Genomic DNA, 23,036 nt, shown 5'->3' with positions numbered 1-23,036 from the left:
CGTAAAGATCATATTACTTTTAAGATGCCACGTGTCTAAAATCATAGTTTTGAATTTTTTTTTTTTTTTTTTTTTGGGGTTGTAAATCACTTTCACTGCAACGGTCCATCAATTTAGGATCTGTAATGGGTTTTTTTGGGTAAGCCTCTCCTGGTAATGGTAAGACAGGTAAGTCTCTTTTTGGTAAACTTGTAATGGCAAGTCTCGGTTTTTGAATGGTTGGTAAAATATATGCTCTGATACATTCCCAACGGCTAACAAAATCCTCTTCAAAGTTCAAACTTTGATAATAATAAATTAATAATGAAGAACTAAAAAGGAAAAATGCGACAAATGAAACCCTCAACGTTTAGCTAATTTCCCTCCCAAATCTAAAAATTTGAATCTCTCTCTCTCTCTCTCCCTGTGTCTCGATCTTACAAAAACCCAATTTTTATGTTCAGACAGAACCGGAGCCTCTCCGGAGATTCCGAAGGAGTGATCAGCGAAATCCTCCTCGCTGAAATCACGCCTGCGTTGAAGATCTTGGAGCCATGGAAGACGATCAAGAGTTTAACTCTGACGCCTTTCATGCTGCCCCAGCTCTTGTATCCTTGGCTCCATTCTCGCCTTCCTTCACGCCCTCTTCTCGACGTTTGTCGAGCCATTTCAGCCCTATTGGTCGTCCGGTTCCTGCATCTCGGCAGCTGGCTTGGGTTTCTCTCCAAGGTCGTCTCGTTGGTGCAGAAGAATCCAGCTCTGCTAAGGCTATTGGAGGTTCCTTCAGCCCAACAGAAGCTCTGGCGTGGGAGCTATTTACCCCCATTCAACGAATCCTCATTGTCGCCGTGATTGCTGTGGCTGCTGCTGATTCGAAGAAATCTCGACAAATATGTCAACTTAAAAGATCCGTACTTCTCAGGGTTAGTAGTAATTGCAACTTCTTGATGAAACTTCGAAAGTTCGGGATTCATTTAAACTGTTACTTCGGTTACATTTCCTCCTCTCGGCTGATACGTCAGTTACATTTTTGGGATTAGGGTTTCTCCTGGGAATGATTTGAGCCATGCGCTGCCTGTCAATTTCGAACATCCCTGCCATGGCAGGATTAACCCCAAATTCCATGATTTTGGCTCCCATCTAATGCTCAGCTTATTCCAAGAAAAGAAAACTTGCTCTCTAGGCAACTGATGATATTGGAAAGGAAAATCAATAAAAAACAATCAATTGGGAAGGTTGTGTGGTATTTTGTGTTATATATATATATTCTTTAATCTTCCTTGTAATTTACAATTATTCTGTTGGCTGTATGTTTTCTTTCTATATGATTTCCTTTCACATTACTTGGTGGCTTGGGCCAATAGACTCTCTTTGAAATGGAAGGTAGCCCCTTATAATGCATCAATTGCCGGTTGAAGTTGATATAAACCCCAGCTCTAATAGTTGCCTCGAACAGAAAACTTAATCTTACAGTTTGTTCAAAAAATGGCTGTCAATTGTGAATAATTTATCTTATGTGGGTTTAAGGAATTGATACCACGGTTTAGAACCAGATTGCAAGGTCAGAAATAAAGAGAGCATAGGTTGAAATTATTGTCATCAATGGCAGCATAATTTGTTGTTCCCCTTTTTATTTTATTTTTTTTAATTTTAGGGGGGGGTTGGATTGGTGGAGATCCAAGTCACTACTTTGTCTGCATTTTCTTTATATATTATTCCTTCATAGTTTTGCTCCTTTTTCCTGTATACATTTTATGCATTTTATTTGCTAATAGTTAATAGTTCCTTTTATTAGTGGAGTTCTGAATTTCCATTTTTGCCTTTCAGGATCAAGTTTTATCCAGCATGCAACAGAAGCTTGACGATCTATGCAACCAGATGAGCATAATGAAAGACCAGCCTGAAAAAGATGTTGACTTGCCACCAAATAGTGAAATCAAACTTGGTGAAACTACAATCTCTCCTTGTGGTTGCCAAGTTTGCCATGAGCATCTTTTTTCTTCAAATAATCCAATGGTAAGCACTGTAATTGATATTCTTCTATTAGGTGGGGTAGGATTCTTCTTCTGTTGTTGTATTGGTTGTCATATGAGGTTGAAATTGTGATTTGCTAATTTTGACACAGGTTCCCCTTTTTGAGAATTCTTGCTGTGGAGATGAGGTATTCAGGTACAGTATACCTTCTGCCAATTTAGCGGAGCAAGAAGAGCGCCGTATGTCCAGCTTGTCTGACTGGGCTTCAAGTGTGAATTCCTTAATAGATATTCAGTTAAGAGAATTTGATCCAAAAGCCAAGTTCAAGACACCTTCCTCAAATATAGCAGAGCAAGAAGAGCGTCGGATGTCTGATATGTCTGACTGGTCCACAAGTGTGAATTCTTTAATTGATATTCAGGTTAGAGAATGACATAAAAGCCAAGTTAAGTAGTTTGTTCTGAACTTGTATTCTAGTTTGGGGAATACTAGAAGCATTAACTAGTAACCCAATGTATCTGGTAATTTGGGTATTAATGAGTTCACTCTAGACAATGGGTGCCTGACCAAGGGAAGGTTTACGAATCTAGGTTTGAGTTTTGAATATGATTGTTCTGTTTGAAATTTTTATATTACCAACTGATATTTTTCTATTTCTATTTTTTGTTAATACATGACAATGATCTGGAAACTATAGATTTTTGCCTCTTTGTTTGGAAAATGTTAGGACTTGAACAATGAACATACAATCTTACTTGGATCAAGTTATGCTAGCATTTTAGAAACATGCTCCCTAGGGATGATAGTCTCACAGCCTCGGCTTAGTACATTGTGATACTACCTAGAGAAGGTTCTGTTGTTCATTTATCAAATGTTGAATCTGCCAACATGATTATCATCAAAGTGAATTTTCTGATAGGCAGTTCTTAGCAAACCTTTTGTGGTAAACATTTTGGCTAAATTTGCAATCTAAAGCATATTAGAGCTTACATACTATCAGCTTATTTTTTTAATGCCTTGTTGCACTGCTTACAGCTAAACTCAGAGCAAGACATCTACAACCTTCAGCAGGAATGTGATGAAAAGGATGCCATCATAAAGGAGCTGTCAGCTTCCCTTGATAGATCTGAAGCTGCCAGTTCCAAGGTAATTAGCATTCTTTATATTTTACTTAAACCTTGTTAGAACCTTAATTGCAAACTTATTATAGTTCTCTTCTTAATTACAGAGGATTGTGGAGCTAGAAGATGTTATTAAAAGAAAAAACGTTGTTATCACAAAACTGAAGAAAGATATTACAGTTCTAGAACAAAAGGTCAGAACAGTTAAATTTCGACTTGTATGTTTATCTTAAACTTTGTCTGGTGGTAGCAAAGAATTGCTATTTAATATCTTGAGCCAAAACCCCAGTACTTAATTTGGAAAGCTAAATGCAGGTGACACATCTAACAAGGCTTCGGAGACCCTCCTTCACTGCCTCAAACTCAAACATTAAGCAATCTCCAATCATGGCAGATAATCTCCTTTATGATATGGAGAGTAGCGCTAGTCCATCATCTTCTGACCCAGACTCTCCTGTCAAAAGTCAATTGTATGAGGATGAGAAAAGACCTGCTCGTGAGGAGGGAACTGGTTTGAGTGGAGAACTGATGTTGGGCAAGGCCAAGGCTTCAGTATCCCTTCCAAAATTATCAGACAGTTCTCAGAAGCCACATTCAAAGGCTCCGGTCTCCCTTCCAAGGATGGCTGACATTTCTCGGAAGCAGAGACCTGCAAGCCCTCTGAATGAGAGCTCATTAAATCAGAGACTTGATTCAACAACGAAGCAGAGGCAGAAAAGATTAGCATCAACTGAGAGAGATATGAAGAGGACTAAAAGACACACTCAGACAGTGTCAAAGGACAAAGTACAACCGAAGAGAGCCGTATAGTAAGTTCTATTTGTAAGTTCTTATATTAATGCATTGAGCCTTAACCAAGTAAGATGCGGTAGAGTCTACATGAATTATATTCCATTGTCCATTTACCCAGGGCCAGATCATATCAATAGTATTAAGTATGTAATAATAATTTTCAGGATTTATGTTCTGATTGGCTAAAAATTTTGCACGCTGAAGATTTGTCCACCTATACCCAGATTTATCCGTGTTCACCATGATCATAAATTTTTCCTTCAGTATTACTCAAAACCACCTTATTGTTTGAGGCTATCTTTCCTGGACAATTCATGTTATGGGCCTTACTGAGCCATACTCATGTTAGACATCTCTGGTGACCCAAGAGAGTGAAAATAGTATCTTTGTAGTGCCCAACATAGATGATTTGTTGTTTCCAGGTATGAAGATTCAGGTCTAATGCTTTGATCCTTGGCAAGTGGAACGTATTGCATAACATGGTTCATCATTTAAAAGAAGGATAGATACTAATGCCCATTGGATATGTTTGAACAGACAAACATTGAAACTTCAAAACCAAGACGTGTGAAGATTTTCTTGGAGTAAATCTTCCCACTAAACTTTTTCTTCTTTTCTTGCTCTCTAGGCCCTTGAAGGTGTAGCCCAAAATGATGTTTTGTTACTTCCCACCTCACTCCTACCCATATGGCCATATGTTATTTAACTTCGACATGGAATTCAGCATTCCTGGTATAACAAACTTCAACAGAGAATGAATATTCTGGGTTTGTTTTCTAATTTTTTTATTGTTTCTTTTTTTAATTAACAGGTCAAGGTGGGGATGTGATATTCAATGGATTCTACTCTGTCAAGCATCGAGAGCATCAAGGTCCTGCATGGCATAACCCTTCACATTTTTAAAACCACACCGTCAAGCATTTGAGCTCAGCATGGATACTGTGAACATAATAAGATGATAGGCTCCATAATATTTGTTGGTGTAACAAATCTTTTTGGTATTATGTATTTAATACTGTAAGGAAACTAATTACTTGGGGTGATTATGTAGTTGCAGAACAAGGAAAAACTCATTTGGAAGCCTGTCTTTCATAAGTTTATGAAAGTTCCTAATTGAGTACCTATATTGTGTCATTTGGGATTATAATGTGGAAATTTTGACTGTTGCGTGGGTGGTTTATGGTGAGGATTATCTGAATAGCCATAATTTCAAAGTTTAATTCAGTCAATACTCTTCCATGTTCTGGCATGTATCCTCTCGAATGCTAATGCATGGTTGATTCTTGTAGCACTCTGGTCACTGTTGAGCAATTCCCAAAGTTGTGAATTCGGAAACTGGGAAAAATTCCTGTAGTTTTTTGCTCTCCTTGTCCCAAATACGAAAGAAAAAGTACCAGACTTGTCATTCATTTGCCTGTGTCTCTCCTTTCTCCTCCTCTTCTCTCTGTTTGTCTACTTTTCCTCCATTTATGGTTGTGTACATCTCATCTGTGCAAGATTGGCACCTGCATCTATCTTACAGTCTGCAAGAAGGAACTTCACACAATCATGGAACATGCTCCTTGCCATCTGTTGTGTATGGCGGCTACCCTGCTGCTTCTTTGCCTCTGGTTTTAGCTGCCCTGTGGCTGATTCGCAATGTCAGCCCTATTGTTGCGACTTCAGTGTATCATGTGATGCTACAACCTTGATGCCCTCTGTGAGCTACATTACTCCTTGCTGAGATGCCCACTGTGAGGCCCCTTTTCACCACACGGACAGGATACTGTCTTGGTGAGCTTCGCCTACTTGTTTTATACATTTTGGCCAAAAATTGTGGTTGTGTTGTGTTGTGCTTCTAGCTTTTCTGAAGTTTTTGAGCCATTTGTTTGAGCTGTAATGAATTACTTACTCATCCAAAGAAAACTTCTTGGTAAATGATGTTTTGAGTGTTTTTATTTTCTACAAACTTGCCTGTTTATGGATTTAGACTCATTGGAGATGTAAATATATTAATTTTGAAAGATTAAGTTCTACATTTTAGGTTACTTCTGCATTAGTAGATGATAACAGTAACATAGATGCCAAAATTACCCTGGCTGTGGAATCTCAAACTTAAATTTAAGCAAGTTTCTTCTGTCTCATATAGAAGGGAGTGATCAGCCACTATCTCCAACTAATTTTATAACCGTTGACAATTTGAATTGAAATTAATATGCTTCCAAAGATTTAAATATTGTTTTAACAAATAAAAGTGGATTATTTATAATAGCAGCTGTAGATCATCAGCTTGTTACATGGAGTTGGGGCCACATCGTTTGTTTGTATATAAATAAACACACTCTCACACGATTGAAACAAAACCAAAGCAAACTCAACTCAACTGCTAATAACCGGTTTTGGTCCAACCCATGAGCGGTCCAGTTTCAATCCGGCTTAGTATATCTATGCAACTGATAAAGGGTCCCAAATTGATCCAATAGAGTTATAAATTTCAAATTTAAAGGCTTGTTTGGTTATATGAATCCAAGGATTTGAAATGAAATGGAATTTCAAATCTACAGATTAAAAAAAAGATTAACTGTTTGGTTAGCTTCAAATCTATCGAAGTTTGGAGAGTTCTGCTGGGTTACTCTACGTAAATCTACAAATTTTATCAATTTTATACTTATTGTGGAATTCATGGATTTCACTCAATATCCAAGAATGACTTAATTCATGATTTTAGGCAAAAAAGTGAAATTCCTGGATTTCACAAATCCATTAATGTTTTACAACCAAACAGGTATAAATTTTCGATTCATGAATCCAAGGATTTGAAATCTCTAGATTCAGATAACCAAACAAGCTCTAAATGAATCTCTTAGTAATAATGGGTCAACCATGTTGATCGTTACTGGTTCTGAATTCTGATGCTTTCTGAATTGAACTAGTAGTGGTTCGATGGGATTCCAACCGTATCGGTATCTGCTGCACCCGATTCCGGAACGGCCCTGAGTAGTCCGATACCGATACTGAATCCAGGGCGCGTGAGAAAACCGTTAAAAGGGTCCGAGCAAGCCGTTGGTTGGTCTCATCTTCTCCAGCTCCTTTTCTATTGCGGGAATCAGGAGATTCAGGAGAAGCTGTTCTTCCATGTCGTGAAGACCATTTCATCTGAAAACTGAAAAGTCATCTCTTTCCTCTTCATTTCTTCGCTTCTTCCATTTTCTTTACTGTAACCCTAAACTTGTAATTCGGTTGTATTTCTTCTCTGTTTCTGTCTGGAGAAACCTCATGACAATTCCTTACCTCTCACAATCTCCTACATTATCCGATTATAATTGGAACCCACTTGATCCTTCTCTATCCTGACTTATTTTGGATTTTAGTCCCTTTCTTTTGTTGCGAATTTAGGGAGGGGTTTCATTAGATTTGCGAGGGAGAGAGAAATGTCGAATTTGTATGGGGATTTCAATCAGAAAATTGATTATGTGTTCAAGGTAGTCTTGATTGGAGATTCAGCAGTTGGAAAATCCCAACTTCTTGCGCGGTTTGCTCGCAATGAATTTAGTTTGGATTCAAAAGCTACAATCGGAGTTGAGTTTCAGACAAGGACGCTTGTTATAGATCACAAAACTGTCAAAGCACAGATATGGGATACGGCTGGCCAGGAAAGGTACTCTTTTTGCACCCTTTTCCTTCCCTAATTCTGTGTTCTTCCTATTGTAAGTCAAAACATTCATTTTTTGTTTTGTTTTTGTTTTTGTTTTTGTTTTTGTTTTTTATCTGTAACTATATGTATGTTCAACCAATTCACTTCATCCTGTGTCATTATCTTTCCTGAGATTCTGTCATGCGTAGGATAAGAATAGACATACTGATGCTTGTGTCAACATTATTTTCAAGAGAAACCAGCTTGCTTCTACTAAAATCATGTATTACATCCTTATTTGTAATCTTGTTCGGCTGTGAAATCTTGGTGTTGCTTATTCATTTTAATGGTATTCAAATAGTCAACCTTCAATCTCTGTAAATCCTTCCTAGTCGCCTGCATGATCGAGAAAAAGAATTATATTCTAGAGATTATTATGAATTCTCTATATTTTTGTGGCAGTTTTCCATCATGATTGTAAGGCTAGGAGAGAAATCAAATGGAGAATTACGGGCAACATATTTGATCGTGCTTAGTTATTGAATTGATCTAACACAAGAAGCAGTTAATTTTGTTTTTAAATCCCACATAATTTCTCGGTCTTTGTTTTTCAAGGATTACATAGGAAGTCACTGGTTGCTTCTCTTCACTGTTGTAGGACTACACTTAGAGTTGCTGCCCAAAACTTCCGATTCTAAGATACTATATCCCTTTTGTGTCTTCTCTCTCTCTCTCACTCCCCCCTCATTTTTAATGAGTATCTGCTTGCTTATTCCGTATGTTATAACCAATTGGATATTACCTTCTTTGTCTAATGGTGGTATTATTAAAGCACCAGATTGAAACCTCAGTGATACTGGCAAGAGTTTTCTCAAATTTCTTAAAATACCTTTTGATGTGAACCAAGATCTAGGGTGAAGTTGATTGGAATAATGCCCTAGATCTAGGCTTACTCCAGGATCTTCTTCCCTGAGAATCAGCAGTCTTCTAAGGCTGGAATACCCTTCGATGGAGAGGTTTTTTGACAAATTCTAGTGATGCAAGTGTTAGGCTAGGGTTAAGGTAGGTTTGGCCAGGCTTAGGGGTCTAGGGTTTTATGTTTTCAATCCTTAAACCTTGCTATACTTGTAATTTCAGAACTGTAATTTTGAATTAGGGTTTGAGAATTTTAGATTTTAAAGAATTCTAGGGTTAGGACTTCCTAATAAGAAAATAACTTGTAGAATTCTAGGGTTTTATAGATAGGAAAGGGCTAGAAGTTAGGATCAAAGGTAGCGGACTGTAGTTTGGGTCTAATTCTGAAAGGAAAAGGGTTTAGGTCTTGGGAATAGGTTTCTAATTATTTTACAAAGCTGCTGCTGCAACTTAGGTTTTTAAAATCGGGGTTTTCCAGAAGCTGGTGCAGGTTTGTAAGGAAGAAAAGAAGAAGAAATGCTAGGGGGAAACGGCTGGAATGGTAGATTAGGATCAGGGGAGGGTAGGGGTTAGGTAATAGTGAAGGGGGAGGGTTCCTAAGGCTGCCACAGGGGTTGGGAGGGGCAGGGGGTTGTCTGCAATGGGGGGGGGGGGGAAGGGGCTGGAATTCCAGAATTAGGGTCATAAGGGTTGGGGAGACTTGTGGGAGAGAGAAGAAAAGGGAATGGGGCTGAGGTGGGGGAAGGGGGCTAGTACTTACTTGAGATCTTATTAGGACTGACTGGACTGAGGAAGAATGCTGGAATCAATGAAAAACTGCAGAAATCTCTTAGTTGAAGTAGCCACAGGCCCCCTCTAGGGAAGCCACAACCTCTCTAGCTTGCTTCCATGACTCATTAAATTTTTATTCGTCAAATCAACTTGCTGTTTACAAGGTTTGACGGCTTATTTGTCACGAACCCAGTTCTTAAGACTAGGTGGGACCCATGTTAAGGACACTAATGTAGGTGCTGAATTTGATTGAATCAAAACAGTAGCCAAATGAAGTAGATTCCGAATTTGATAAATCAAAACAGTACCCAAATAGGACCTTTTCACAGGGAGTCAATTGCAGAGTTGATAGACTTAAGGAGAAACAGAGTTTAGATGGGAAAGAGGACGGAAACTAAAGTGGTATTACAAGGATGATAACAAATAACCAAACGGGCTGAATCGATCTTCAAAACAAGGGGCAGAATTATGATGAAGAAAGTGACAATAACAATGTAACATGTAACACCCGGGCTTCTCACCGCAAGGTGGATTGACAGAGTTTAGATGGGAAAGAGGGCTAAAACTAAGATGGTATTATAAGGAAAATAACATATAACGAAATGGACTGAATAGATCTTCAAATAGGGGTAGAACTATAATGAAGAAAGTGACAATAATAATGTAACATGTAACACCCGGGCTTCACACCGCAAGGTGGATCGATTGGATCGAACACCAACCTACCTTGATCAAACACAAGGGTTCTCCAAAGAGGAGGAATGCTAACAAGCAATTTAACTTCAATTCATAAGTTCTTCTTTCCCTTCTTACATGAGTCTCTTATATAGCACTCTAAAGAGACCAAAACACTAGTGGAAACATCCAACCACTACACTCCACCACTAACCAAAACACTAATGGAAACAACCACCTACTACACTCCACCACTAACCAAAACACTAATGGAAACAACCACCTACTACACTCCACCACTAACCAAAACAATAATAGAAACATTCAACCACTACACAACACCACTACAAGCATTAATGGAAACATCCACCTACCACACAACATTAACCTACTACAAGCATTAATGGAAACATCCACCTACCACACCACTAACCAACACTACCTACTAGCTCCTTTTGTTGACTTTTCAAAGCTAGATTTGGGCTTAGTTCAAAATAGGTGGGTTGTTCTTCTTCCACTAAAGTGTTCCAAGCCCATGAAACCATGGGCTCATTTTAACCCACTCCAATAGTCCTAGCCCATGCAAGACATGGGCTGTTTTGGGTCATGTCCTTAGGCTTTAATGGGCTTGAGCTTTGGGCTTTTATCTCTTTTGTATCTGCTGCCAATTCTTCATCAGACACTCAACTGGGACAGGTGACAGTTCCTCTCAGTATCAATTTGTTAAAGAGCCACTAAAAAAAAAAAAATAACACTATACTAAACATATCCAAGGACAAATAGATAATCTATTTGACAGTTTGACTCATATACATATGTATACGGTCCAAAGTCCTATTTTACTTACATTTGAGTTTTCACCCAGTACCTAGTTAAATACATACAATGTCAAAAGAAATATATATTCCACAATTAAGTTTAACGAACATCAGTTGCAAAAAGAAGTTCTATCTTCTACTTTAAATGCGTTCATGGGTAGTAGCACCCTTGCCCTTATCATGTATCTGGGGATCTGTCAACATTTATAATAATGAGCTTTGTGATCCCAATAAGTGATATGATCAGCCCTGTAAGCAAACCAGATAAATCATCATGTATCCATTTACCACACCAAAGTATCATATGATATAATGCATTTTTTTTCTTTATTAACCCAGACCTATGCTCAACCTGTAGAGAGGACACCCTTAATCTAAACCAAACAAGTGGCATCAATCTCATCTCAGTCTTAGAGGTTCTCATTAGGAGATTCTCTTTTCAGTCTCTTGGCACAAGGCCAGGTGTTCTCCACCAGCGGTTATCATCGGTTTAGTCTCTCTTTTCACTTTCTGTTTCGATTCATGCCTTCCCATTTGGGTACACTAGGTACCAGGAGTTATAAAAGCCGTTAACATATTATTTCCTCCATTTTCTTTTCTCTTTTTATGTTCAGTTTCAACCTTGCATTACTATACCTCTTCCATTTTAGTGCACCTCTTTCATTTTAATTATCACTTAACCTTATGTGAACAAGGTTTGACACCTTTCATAAAGTTATCAATACAATCCCATTCTTTAAATAAAGAAACATACAAATTTCAAATTCAACGAGTATAAGCATTGTTTTTTATTCCTAGTTTAGCAGTTCGAGAATGTTACTAGTACTTCAATTCAAATATTTAAGTCAGGTACTTCAGCTATCATTCAATTCCATGCACTTCTATTTTATTTAAAAGGCAACATATCACACACTTTAATAGATCGAACAAGTAAAAGAACTAAGATAGGTTTTATATTAACAAGTGAATATTACCTGTTTTTACTGAGTGAAACCATCCACTTACAACATACATGGGTTAGTCAATACCACTTACCTGTTCTTGTTCTAGGCACATGGCGCACCTCCTAATCCCAAATCAATTAGAGCATGCCTTTCTCCTATATTCTAAATGGTTCTCAACTATTTAAGAATATGCGGGAACCAAACAAAGCTTCCCCTCTCTTTCTCTCTCCTCTCTCTCTCTTCTTCTCTCTTTCTCATTTCCTCTTTCTTCTTCTTTTCTCTTCTATCTTTGTTCTTTTTCCGTTCTCTCTCTTCTTTTCTCTTTCTGTTCTCTCTCCTCTTTAATTTCTCTTTCTCTTTCTCTTTCTTTTGTTTTCACGTACAAACTTTATCTTATTCTCTCTCTCCTCGCTTTTATTTCTCTCCTCTTTCTTATCGTTTCAATATTATATATATAATAATAATATATGTATATTCACTTAGTTAATAAGCGACACCCCACTTCCTCTTTTCTCATTTTAAAAATAAATATCATATGTATATTAATTTAAATGACACTTCACCTCTATTTAATCCTCGTTAGGAGGTGGGAGGGGGAGAGAGAATATGTGCCACCTCCTCCTTCCACTTGTCAGTATGTTTATATATAAGTTTGCATTTATACTATATTCTTAATATTATACATACATATATACACATATATATACATACATAAATGGTATTAAATAATCAGTGGGATTGCCTTATGGGCTTGTGGGCCCACTCAATTTTCTTACATAGGGCCCCACCCAAGGATGCGAATATTAACACCTCCAAGTTCAGAAAATTGCGCTGATTTTTTTCTTGTCATCAATTCAATCTCACTTCGCTGTATAAGAGACAAATGGACGGAAATGCGTATCAACCCGATTATGGATCGGGGGTTCAAACATTACTAATTATTTAAAAAATATATGGGATTTGGAACATATTAGTACAACATCAAAATAATAGTATAATGAGATGCAGGGCATCACATTATTTATTGCCTACTAAAAGAAATTAGACTAGGTCTCAACTTTAGAAAAGAAATCAAATTGTGACTCTAACTTGCAATTCAAATCAAACTGAAACTCCTAACACTTTGACTCACACAACAAACCTTCATAACTTACTCTAGAGGAATCCAACTTGAATTCTTAGAGTAGATGTAGATTCCTTGCAAGGAGTAGGACAAGTCTAGTGGACTCCTTAAACTAGGAATCCATCTCTAATCAGGACTCTTTAATAACTTGCAATAGAAGGACTCAAATTTAAAAATAAAAAATAGATCTTGGGCCCCACAGACATATTGAATCCAACTGAACCCTAATCTATACTCAACAAAAATAAGAAAATTACCAAGATACCCCTATGCTTGGACAAAATTGCCTATGTTGCTGGTAGGGCCGTAGGGTGTTAATAAACCCTCTGGGCCCTCTTTGGCTGGTCCTGGATCTAGTTTACATCACCTTCTAAAGCAACCAAGGAATTGGCAAAGGAGACAGGAAGTTAATGAAATTTTGATTTCTTTCCTCTTATCCAATTGTTTCTTGGTGAAACATTAGTTGGAAAACATCTAATAAATTGTTGCAAGCATCATTTATTCTACTTGTAGGCTTTTCTTTTCTGCTCTAATGTTCTAATAGAATTTAGAATTTCTTAGCAAGTGCCCCAGACTCATTTATGTTGGTTCCAATACCCTCCTTTAATTGAGAGCAGGTGTGACCATATGCTACTAATTACATCATTCACGGTTTCAGCCTGCCTTGGTCTCTTTTTTTTGGCAGGCCTAACCTGGAATTGGGTAGGGCATTTTGGTGAAGAAGCATTAATATCGGTATACACATGGTAGCTTTGGGGTAAGTATATCCCATATGTTAGATGTGGCTTGGCAGTGAGGTGGAAAGCCTTAGGATTGAGGATTTTGTTAAATGTTCTTTGATCATTTTCATACATTGGATCCTTTGGTGCCATTTCTGTGGAATATGCGCATTAGGTTTTGATTTTGTACTTTATCCAATGGGTCCATGAGGAGCCTTCAGTAGCATAACTCCTGGTTTCATCTACAAAGGACTTATAGTTCCTTATAGCTTCATACATGGTTAATCAAGTTTTACTTTGGGTTATTCTACTTTGATTTACTTCACCCCATTTCTTTGATCTCAGTTCTCAATGTGTGCTAAATTCTGATTTTGTTGCCTGAGTGGAAAAGGTGACAGAATTATGAAGTTTTTGTGATTAATTAGCAAAAGTTTGTGTATGGGGGCAGATTGGTGACTTGAAACAATCGCAGTCCAATATAAATGGTTGAGATGGTCAATATTTAATTCTTTTGTTTCCTGATATGTCATTTTAAGATAATTTATATGTAAGGAATTGAATCTCTTGCCAAATTTTCTAGATGGAAGAGAGATCATGAGTTTGGTTTGGTGGGTTTGGGAGAGATGGGCAGTACTTAGAAGGGAGAAGACTAAAGCCTGTCTGATGCTACTTCATGTCTTAAACAGCAAAAGTTTTGAGTGAGGTCAAATTCGGGAAATGTCTTGGTCTTAAACTTACTGAACTTTTGAATATCTTTCCCTAGAAGATACAAAGTTGGGAACATTTTTTCTTCTTGATTTTTTGAGTAATCATGTCCCTGAAATGCTTACTAGTTTTGCCAGATGCTATATGTGCACAAACTGAAGGGTTCCAAGTTTGTGCTATCGTATGTCGAGTAAGCTAAATTCTATTGTTGTCTTCTGGTTTTGTCAATCAAATTGATTCACACTATTTATTCTTTATTACTGTTCAGTTTCTTACACAGACCATGGGTAATGAATCAGGTACCGTGCTGTGACAAGTGCATACTATCGAGGAGCAGTGGGGGCTTTGCTCGTATATGACATGACAAAGCGTCAATCATTTGATCATGTAGCAAGATGGCTGGAGGAGCTTAGAGGGCATGCTGATAAGAATATTGTCATTATGCTCATTGGTAACAAGTCTGACCTAGGAACCTTAAGAGCAGTTCCAACTGAGGATGCCAAGGAATTTGCCCAAAGAGAGAATCTTTTCTTTATGGAGACATCAGCCCTTGAGGCTACAAATGTTGAGACTGCATTCCTTACTGCCCTTACAGATATATACCGGATTGTTAGCAAGAAGGCTCTCATTGCAAATGAAGAATCAGAATCCGGAGGGAAGTCAGCACTTCTGAAGGGAACAAAAATCGTTGTGCCTGGCCAGGAACCAGAATCTAATGGAAAAAAATTCTCATGTTGTTCTTCCTCTTAAGTATACCACTGACATTTATCTTGTTGAAACTGCTTGTGAGAATCATTATTTACTCTCCTGAGCTTTCTTACATTTTCTTCTCTCTTCTTTTTTATTTTCTGAAATTTTGTCATATGTAGCTATATTTTTTTCCTGTTTCATTCTTATCTTAGTATGAGTTGGGAAATTTGAAATGACAATCACTTACAGCAGACGATGAGTCATGCCATTTGGTATGTGAAATCATTTGCATTCTCTCTTCTTTGAATGTTGAAAAACTTGTACAACACTGATATTGTGATATTGTGACCAATTATTCATGTAATGTATCTCTTCTCAGTTAATACACTTCTTTTCTGTTGGCTGTTACTTTATATCAAGAAATGAGCAATCCTCTCTCTCTCTCTCTCTCTCTCTCTCTCTCTCTCTGTTTCTGTGTGTGTCCGTGTGTCTTGATGTACAATGTCGTTTGTTTGTATGCCTATACATATCTGAATACATGGTGTCCCAACATAGTAGCATAATAACCTGTTAAATTGGAGATGGTATCCTGCACCCTAGTTCTCAGATGCATCCAAGAACAAGCAAGAGAAACCAGAATCAGATGAGTAAGTCACCCAATTTGAACTGGAACAAATAGACCCAATCCCAATTCCTGCAACCCACTTCTGAATCGCCAAATATTCATATTTGATCTTATGTTTTGGGTTTTTGTCATTGTTCCCTTCTTACAGCAAGTGAAATTGCAGAATATCAACTAAATTTCTTACTTTGTGTGCTGCTTTCTTTTGGAAAAATGTTGTAACACAATGAAAGGTATAGGTTGGATAGAAATGAAACTAAAAAAATTACAGAGTTTTAAAACAAGAGAAAAGACAGGAAGAATTATACAATAAGTTGGGCACGAAGGAAAGGGGAAAATATATTTATATGATAGCTAAGATGAGGGATAAAAAGAGTAGAAATTTTGACCATGTTAAATGTATTAAAAATGAAGATAATAAAGTACTAGCATATGATGAGGATATTAAGAAAAGATAGAAAATCTATTTTTCTAATCTACTAAACAAGCATACTTCAAGCACTTATGATTCGGACGATTAAACCATTCACCAAGGCACCAATTTTCGAACTTATATACGGAGAATTTCGTTATCAAAGTAAAAGAAGCACTAAGGATGATGAAATTCGGCAAAACACAAGGTCCTGATGAAATCCTAATATAAATATAAAAGAGCTTAAAAACCTATGGACTAGTTTGGTTGACTAAGTTGTTTAATAAAATTATCAGCACAGGGAAAATGCCAAATGAATGGAGGAGAAGCATTGTGGTTCCAATTTACAGAAATAAATGAGATATTCAAAACTGTAATAACTATAGGGGCATAAATTGATTAACCATACTATGAAATTATGGGAGAGAGTAATTGAAACCCGTTTGAAACACTTAACTACAATTATGGAGAACTAGTTTGGGTTTATGCTAGGAAGATCTACAATGGAGGCTATTCACCTAATTAGGAGACTTATGAAAAAGGTATAGAGAATGTAGGAAAGACATTCATATGATATTTATTGACCTAAAAAAAGTTTATGATAGAGTTCCTAGAGTGTTAATTTGGCAAGTACTAGAGAAAAAAAAAGTGTTGAAGTAAATATGTAGACATAGTTAATGATATGCATGATGGTTTGGTAACAAGTGTAAGAATAGTGGGGGGACAAATGAATAAATTTTCAATTGTAGTTAGGCTACATCAATGATCAACTTTAAGCCCATATCTATTTACACTTGTAATGGATGAATTAACCAAAGAAATTCAGGATGAGGTCCCTTGTATGTTTTTGCTGTGTTGACTGATGAGACTCAGGTAGAGAGTAATACCAAAATAAAATCATGGAGAGCAGCTTAGAAATCAATAGGCTTTAAACTAAGTAGAACGAAGACAAAATATCTAGTTTGTAACTTTAGTCATGATCGGACAGATGATGAGGCAGTGATACTTGATAATAAGGAGATTCCTCGAAGTGATTGTTTTAGGTACCTAGGTTCAATTATAAATAAAAGAGGTGATTTAAAGGATGACGTTTTCCAAAGAATTAAAATAAGGTGGATGAAATGGAGAGGTGCGTCCGGGGTCTTGTGTGATTGGTGTATTCCATTAAAGCTTAAAAGAAAATTTTAAAGGATTGTTGTTCGACCAGCTATGATGTACAGTGTAAAGTGTTGGGCTGTTAAAAAAGACCATATAGATAAACTCAGTGTAGCAAAAATGATGATGCTAAAATTGATGAGTGGTAAAACTAAGAAGGATAACATAAGGAATTATCATATTAGAGTTGGTTTGTGAGTTGCTCCCATAAGTGACAAGCTTCGAGAAAGTTGTTTGAGGTGGCGCAACCACGTTCAATGGAGACCCGTAAATGCCCAAAAATACGGAGAGGTGATGTAATCCAGATTGAAGGGACTAAAAGAAGCTAGGGGTAGACCTAAGATAATTTTAAGAGAAGTGGTTAGAAAGGATATGTATACCTTAGGCTTTGTATCTAGCATAGCCTCAAACATGACTGATTGGAAGACAAGAATCCATGTAGCCGACCTCATTTAGTTGGGACACGGCTTATTGTTGTTGTTATTGTAACCCAGTGAAATTGCTTAATGTTGTTGTTCTTTTCACTTACTAGGTAAATCCTCTGGTTTCGCATATATTCTAAATACTCTCAGAATATAAAATAATGACAAGTTATTTTCAAACTATTTTCAAAGTTCACTAATTCCTATCTTAACTTTTGAGAATAAAGCATAAACCAAGGAAAAGAGATAAATTTGATTGTTTTCACCTTGTGTTTTTCTAACAAACAACTTTTCTACGATTACAATCTTGTTCCTCTTCCATCATCCTCAGAAATTTTACCAATAATTTCTTTTCCCAAATCTCTAATGAAATCAAGCACGGCTCACTCCATGTAGTAATCTGTTGGATGATCTTTCTTTAAAACTTAAAAGCATCACTAATATTTAAATTAATCTTAACATCATGGAAGTAATTTAAACTTACGTTAGTGTACTATAATTGTAGGCCAGAGGTCAATGTATCGAAACAGTTTCACTAAAAATTGTTAGGATAAGTCTACATACTTGCCAGAGGTCAAGGTATCGAAACCGTTTGGTTGCATGAGTCTAGAGATTTCAACTATTTAAAAAATTGCCAAAGGTGGTATGTTAAAGCGGTTAAAGATCTAACTTCCCTAGGGGAGATTTTGGGTTTGCACCCACTCGACGGCATTAATATAAAAATGCTCCCTTGAGAATGTAAATGTGTTTGGTCCAAGTGATTTTTGTGAAAGCATAAATGTTTAGGGCTTTTATAATAAATGTGAAATATCTGGATTTCACCCCATATCCATAAATCTACAGATTCACATTTTTAGTGTAAAAAATGAATCTCTAGATTTCATGATTCTAGGAATTTTCACAACCAAACATGTATAAATCTCATATTTATGAATCCAGATATTTGAAATCTCTAGATTCATGTAAGCAAATAGGCCCTAAGGTAATTCTACATACTTGTGAGGTAAAATTGCCCTCAAGACTTTGTTTGTGCATAAGCCTTTGGGATTGCCTCTGTTTAGAAAGTAATTTAAACTTAGATTGGTGTGCCATAGTTCTAGCCCAGAGGTCAAGGCATCGAAACAGTTTCAGTAAAAATTGTTAGGAAAAGTCTACATACTTGCGTGGTAAAATTGCTTTGGGGACTTTGTTTGTACGGAAGCCTTTGGGAGCAAGTTTACCTTTGTTTAGAAGTAATTTAAACTTTAGTTGGTGTACTATAGTTGTAACCTAGAGGTCAAGGCATCGAAACAGTTTTAATAAAAATTGCTCTGCCCTCGGGACTTGTTTGTATGGTAGCCTTTGGGACCGAGTTTGCCTTTATTTAAAGCAATTTAAACTTGGTTTTCCTTCTAATGGCAACTCAAAGGAGAATGAATTTTGAGTTTAGAGTTAATACGCGTATGACTATAAAAAGGGGCAGATCCAAACCCTCCATAAAGCATAAGTCTCGTCCGATTATAGATTTCATGCTTCTATAAGAATTCGGATCATCACCCTGAGGAAGTGTTCCCCGACGACTTTACCACCACAAACCCTATGGGACCCACAGGTAAAAAAAAAAAAATTAAAAAATAAAAAAAGATCCTATCACCCAACCCCTGGGTCCCCCTGTATTTATAATGGTAAACTAGACGGATAGCTGATCCGGACTCCTTCCATAAAAGATAAATATCCGTCCTCGTCGGTCAATCATGCCCACATGGGGAACCGATCCACATGACACTGTGGCTATGTTTGGTAGCGAAGAAAGAAAGATGTAGATGATACAATGATTGTTTTTTCTTTTCTCGACTACCAAACGCAGCTTATGGTAAGCCACGTGTACAACTTTTTATGAACTTCAATCATCATCACCATGTGACGAAAAGTTAAAACCGTAAACCGGTTGGTTCATAACACAACCACGGTTAAACCAAGCTCAACTCAAATGCCACCTAAAAAGTAACTTTTTAAGTTTCAACATTTTGGCCGCTCATTTTGAAATTTGAATTTCATTTTATCAATTCGTCAACCCTCCCAGAGAAGAGAGAGAACGAAGGAGCCAATTTTTTGTTTTTTCGCTTCTTCAAATCCAAGAGAAGCCTCTCTGTAATGCAGAACCCTCGAAGCACTCTTTCTTCTCTTCCTCAGTTCTGATCCCAAGGTTAACACCTCTACTCTTCTCTCAGAAATCTGATTCTTTGGTCGCCAGGAAGAATAGATTGGTTTCTTTGTGAACCTTTTTAATTTGTGGGTTTCTTCCTTCTTTCAGGCACAAGAACGATGCCGGAATCCAGAGACAGACTAGTGAGGCCGGATGCAGTGGAGCTGCTCTTCGTTCCTCAGCGACGGGTTGTAGGTATTCATCAAGATGTCCAGTCGCAGAGGAGTGATTTTGTGTCGCCTTCAAGACCTCAGCCGCAGAGGGGTTTCTTCGCTTCACCTTCAAGGACCATTGATGTTAGCGGCGGGAGGAATTTGTTTGCTGGGAGAACTCTGCAGCAAGGATCAACTACGAACACTCTTCGACGATGGCGTACGGGAAGACCCACTAGGCGAGGCCGTGTGAGTGGAACGACCAATAATAGCCCCTTGCCTTCTTGGTACCCAAGGAGACCTCTTCGGGATGTCAGTGATGTTGTGAGTGTAAGTGGGTTTCCCTAAAGTCAATTTCTCTTTGCTCTCCAGTGAAAACCTAACTGGATTTCTTGCATCTGAATGAATCATGTTACTTTTGCCCTGTACTTTCCGTTTTGGGCTTTATCTCTTGTGGGTTCATCTGCATTTCAATGTTGATCTATTGTAAAACTGAAGATGCTTTTCTGCTGATCTTGAAAAGACTGCTCAATCTTTGTGCCTCGATGAATGTTTCAGTATCTCGCTGAAATGTAGCTTTGATTTAGATTTCTATCCGCTCTTTGTTTGATGTTGTGACTGTAAGTGGGTTTCCTCTAAAGCCAATTTGTTTTTGCTCTCCGGTGGAAGCCTGATTGGATTTCTCTCATTTGAATGAATCACGTGATATTTGCCCTGTACTTTCTGTTTTGGGCTTTGTCTGTGAGTTGATCTGAATTTCAATGTTGATCTATTGTAAAGTTGAGATGCTTTTCTGCTAGTCTTGAATAGAACTACTAAATCTTTGTCCTACATGGGTATTTCATTATCTCGCTGAATGATGCTATGATTTATCTGCTTGTCATTTGCTGTACCTTGTGGTTTAGGCCATTGAGAGGAGGAGGTCTCGTCTTACAGATCCTGAAAATCTTCTACTCCAAAGCCCTCTGCCTGCTGTTCGGGACCAGAATACATTTTTCAGAACTCCCAAACCAAGAACTGCAGTAAAGCCCAGTACACCTTCCAGCAGTCGTTTATCAAAGGTTTTACAAGACTTGGATAAGAATAATCCTGCAGAGTCTGGTTTTGTTACCCCACAGAAGAAGCTTCTCAATTCCATCGAACAGGTTGAGAAGGTTGTGTTGGAGGAGTTCAGGAAAATTGAGAAGTCCCGCAGTGGTAAAAAATTGGAAAGGGAAAAGAAGGTGCACACCTTGATGTCCATAAGATGATTGGAGAGAGAATGGTTGAAGGGAAGTATGAGAGGTAAGAAGGGCTCCATGATCATTCTCTGATGATCAACTATGAATCTGAGGTTCATTGGGTGGTTAGATTAGTTTCACTTTCACTACGTAGGCTATTAATGCGTTCTGCTGAAGGTCTGTTGTAGGATTTGTAGGCAGGTTTTGCTTCTTATAGTCATGGGCTGAGGGTCTTGACTAGGACTAGAGGACATAGCCTTTAACAATGTAAATAGGGGTGTTTCCTCTTCATTTCTCATGAAATTCTTGGACGAATGTATGATTTCTGACATTGTTCAATAAAATCTAGTAAGCATTTTTCAGTTAATTTTGGTTCAATTATGGCTTTTCCATTACTGTGAGACAAAAAGATTCTATCTGGTTGTAAAATTTCGAGTCTTTTGTCTGATGGTTATAGCATTTTACTTCAATTTCCCTTATTTTGCAATTTGGGTTTGTCTGCAAAATTTTATTTAGTCTTACTGGATCATGGTTTTGCGCTTTTGCTGCTCAGCATGAGTGCAGATGAGATTGAATTTTCTTCTGTAAATTGTGCTCGTTTGATCATATTGGATGTTGTTTTTGGGTGAATAAAATTTTCTATTAACCAAATTTGGGAAAACTCTCTCTTAAGCCAAGTGCTATCTGCCCCGAAAATTACAAATTATGAGCCAGCCTGCAAGCTGAACACACCAAGGGGCAAAGACTATATTGCGCTTGGTCAGGTTGAATGCTGGTCTGACTTAAGTTGAGATCTTAGTGCAATTGAGATTTGAATTAATAAACCCATGGATGGTGAGCTAAATATATTTGTTTTGCTAAAATGATGTCTGTTGATGTTTCTCAATGGAGATTCGTAGCAAAGGAAATTGAAAAAATTCAGTAATTGTGAAGAAATATTGTTATATTCTGTTAAGTGATGATACAAATAATTGCTTATTTATCACGAAACTTTTAAATTTAATTATCTAAGAAACCCCATATGTTGCTGATGCATTAGCGGTGCAAACTGTTAGTTCTTTCTGCACTCCTAAATGGATCTTATGGATTGATGTATAAGACCCAGAGGACCTCTGAAAACTCCTAGCAGAGAAATTTCCATTTTGAATGTGATTGATGAACTGGAGATTTTTTCTCTCTTCCAGCATTGATTATTGGTACAAAGTCTTGCATACCACTTAGGAAGGTATCTATCCTAGAATGTGAATATTTAAAACATGATGATTTCATTTATTTGTTATACAACAGTTTATAGCAGGAAACAAATGTCTGAGTGAAAACAGAGCACTTTCTAGTACAGTTCCAATTGAGTAGGATTTTTTCATCACCAGGAACATCTGAAGAGTCATGAATCTATAGCTCACTGATCTATTTTGGTTGGATCAGCCAACTTGGATCAGAATTGGCTGAGCTCAGTCCTGATTTTGGTTAATATGGAGTGGCTGATCCATGCAAGCTTTCTAGGGTTCAGTCCAAAATCCGGTCAAGCACCAATTTTTACAAAGTTTGTTTTGCTGGAAAGGATCTTAATCATGATACTGGAGTCGGACCAAAAAACTTATAATTGACTGTCGGGAATTTTCTAAAACCGGACTTGGTCCTGGCTGATTCTATTCCTGAATCAGATTTTTGAATCTGTAATTAGGGGTGTTACAGTTGAAACTTTATGAGGGGGGGGGGGGGGGGGAGGGCTGATGTACATTGATATTTGATGGGGGAAAAAGAAAACCAAACATTCCAGGTGAACATTTTGAGCGATTCATCTGCTAAAGACCATCTTAAGCATGGAAGCACAAACTTTCAAACCAGCCACAATGGGAGTTTCATTTATAATGTCTTGAGAGATGGGCAAATGGAAATCTATCTTCTCAGTTGATACAGTGACTAAAAAGGAAAAAGAAAAACAGAAAAATATCTTATATGGAGTTCATGCAGAGATGAAATGCAAATTGAACTATACTAGGGAAAGAAAAATGACTTGAATGTGGAA

At 37.4% G+C, this 23,036-nt stretch overlaps 3 protein-coding genes across 3 annotated transcripts; all 3 read left to right on the top strand.

Moving 5' to 3' along the window:
• Window positions 1-415: 415 nt before the first annotated feature.
• LOC149001515 (inactive rhomboid protein) lies at window positions 416-5,178 on the top strand. The gene is made up of 7 exons (XM_089138526.1): window positions 416-902; window positions 1,807-1,995; window positions 2,105-2,374; window positions 2,989-3,099; window positions 3,182-3,268; window positions 3,390-3,883; window positions 4,678-5,178. Coding segments are annotated over exons 1-7 (1,521 nt in total). The 5' UTR covers window positions 416-533; the 3' UTR covers window positions 4,679-5,178.
• Window positions 5,179-6,936: 1,758 nt separating this feature from the next.
• On the top strand, window positions 6,937-15,238 carry LOC149001514 (ras-related protein RABA4c-like). Its single transcript, XM_089137328.1, has 2 exons — window positions 6,937-7,503; window positions 14,449-15,238. The coding sequence occupies exons 1-2, from the start codon at window positions 7,277-7,279 to the stop codon at window positions 14,897-14,899; spliced, it is 678 nt and encodes a 225-aa protein (XP_088993454.1). The 5' UTR covers window positions 6,937-7,276; the 3' UTR covers window positions 14,900-15,238.
• Window positions 15,239-19,476: 4,238 nt separating this feature from the next.
• LOC149001513 (protein POLYCHOME-like) lies at window positions 19,477-21,399 on the top strand. Its single transcript, XM_089137661.1, has 3 exons — window positions 19,477-19,635; window positions 19,744-20,117; window positions 20,693-21,399. Exons 2-3 carry the CDS (start codon window positions 19,755-19,757, stop codon window positions 21,035-21,037), a joined length of 708 nt encoding a protein of 235 aa, XP_088993787.1. The 5' UTR covers window positions 19,477-19,635; window positions 19,744-19,754; the 3' UTR covers window positions 21,038-21,399.
• Window positions 21,400-23,036: the final 1,637 nt, after the last annotated feature.

Source organism: Hakea prostrata, chromosome 10 (genome assembly GCF_041222555.1).
Source record: "Hakea prostrata isolate BN-2017 chromosome 10, UWA_Hpros_2, whole genome shotgun sequence".
NCBI lineage: Eukaryota > Viridiplantae > Streptophyta > Magnoliopsida > Proteales > Proteaceae > Hakea > Hakea prostrata.
Note: the sequence above shows the minus strand (reverse complement) of the source record. Positions and strands in the feature narration are given on the sequence as shown.

What these genes read in the sequence shown, in the direction of transcription:
- LOC149001515 (XM_089138526.1), top strand. Translation starts at nt 534, where the DNA reads ATGGAAGACGATCAAGAGTTTAACTCTGACGCCTTTCATGCTGCCCCA. An exon ending in AAAGATCCGTACTTCTCAGG is followed by an intron (nt 903 to 1,806) that starts GTTAGTAGTAAT and finishes TTTGCCTTTCAG; the next exon opens with GATCAAGTTTTATCCAGCAT. An exon ending in TTTCTTCAAATAATCCAATG is followed by an intron (nt 1,996 to 2,104) that starts GTAAGCACTGTA and finishes ATTTTGACACAG; the next exon opens with GTTCCCCTTTTTGAGAATTC.
- LOC149001513 (XM_089137661.1), top strand. Translation starts at nt 19,755, where the DNA reads ATGCCGGAATCCAGAGACAGACTAGTGAGGCCGGATGCAGTGGAGCTG. An exon ending in ATGTCAGTGATGTTGTGAGT is followed by an intron (nt 20,118 to 20,692) that starts GTAAGTGGGTTT and finishes CTTGTGGTTTAG; the next exon opens with GCCATTGAGAGGAGGAGGTC.
- LOC149001514 (XM_089137328.1), top strand. Translation starts at nt 7,277, where the DNA reads ATGTCGAATTTGTATGGGGATTTCAATCAGAAAATTGATTATGTGTTC. An exon ending in GATACGGCTGGCCAGGAAAG is followed by an intron (nt 7,504 to 14,448) that starts GTACTCTTTTTG and finishes GTAATGAATCAG; the next exon opens with GTACCGTGCTGTGACAAGTG.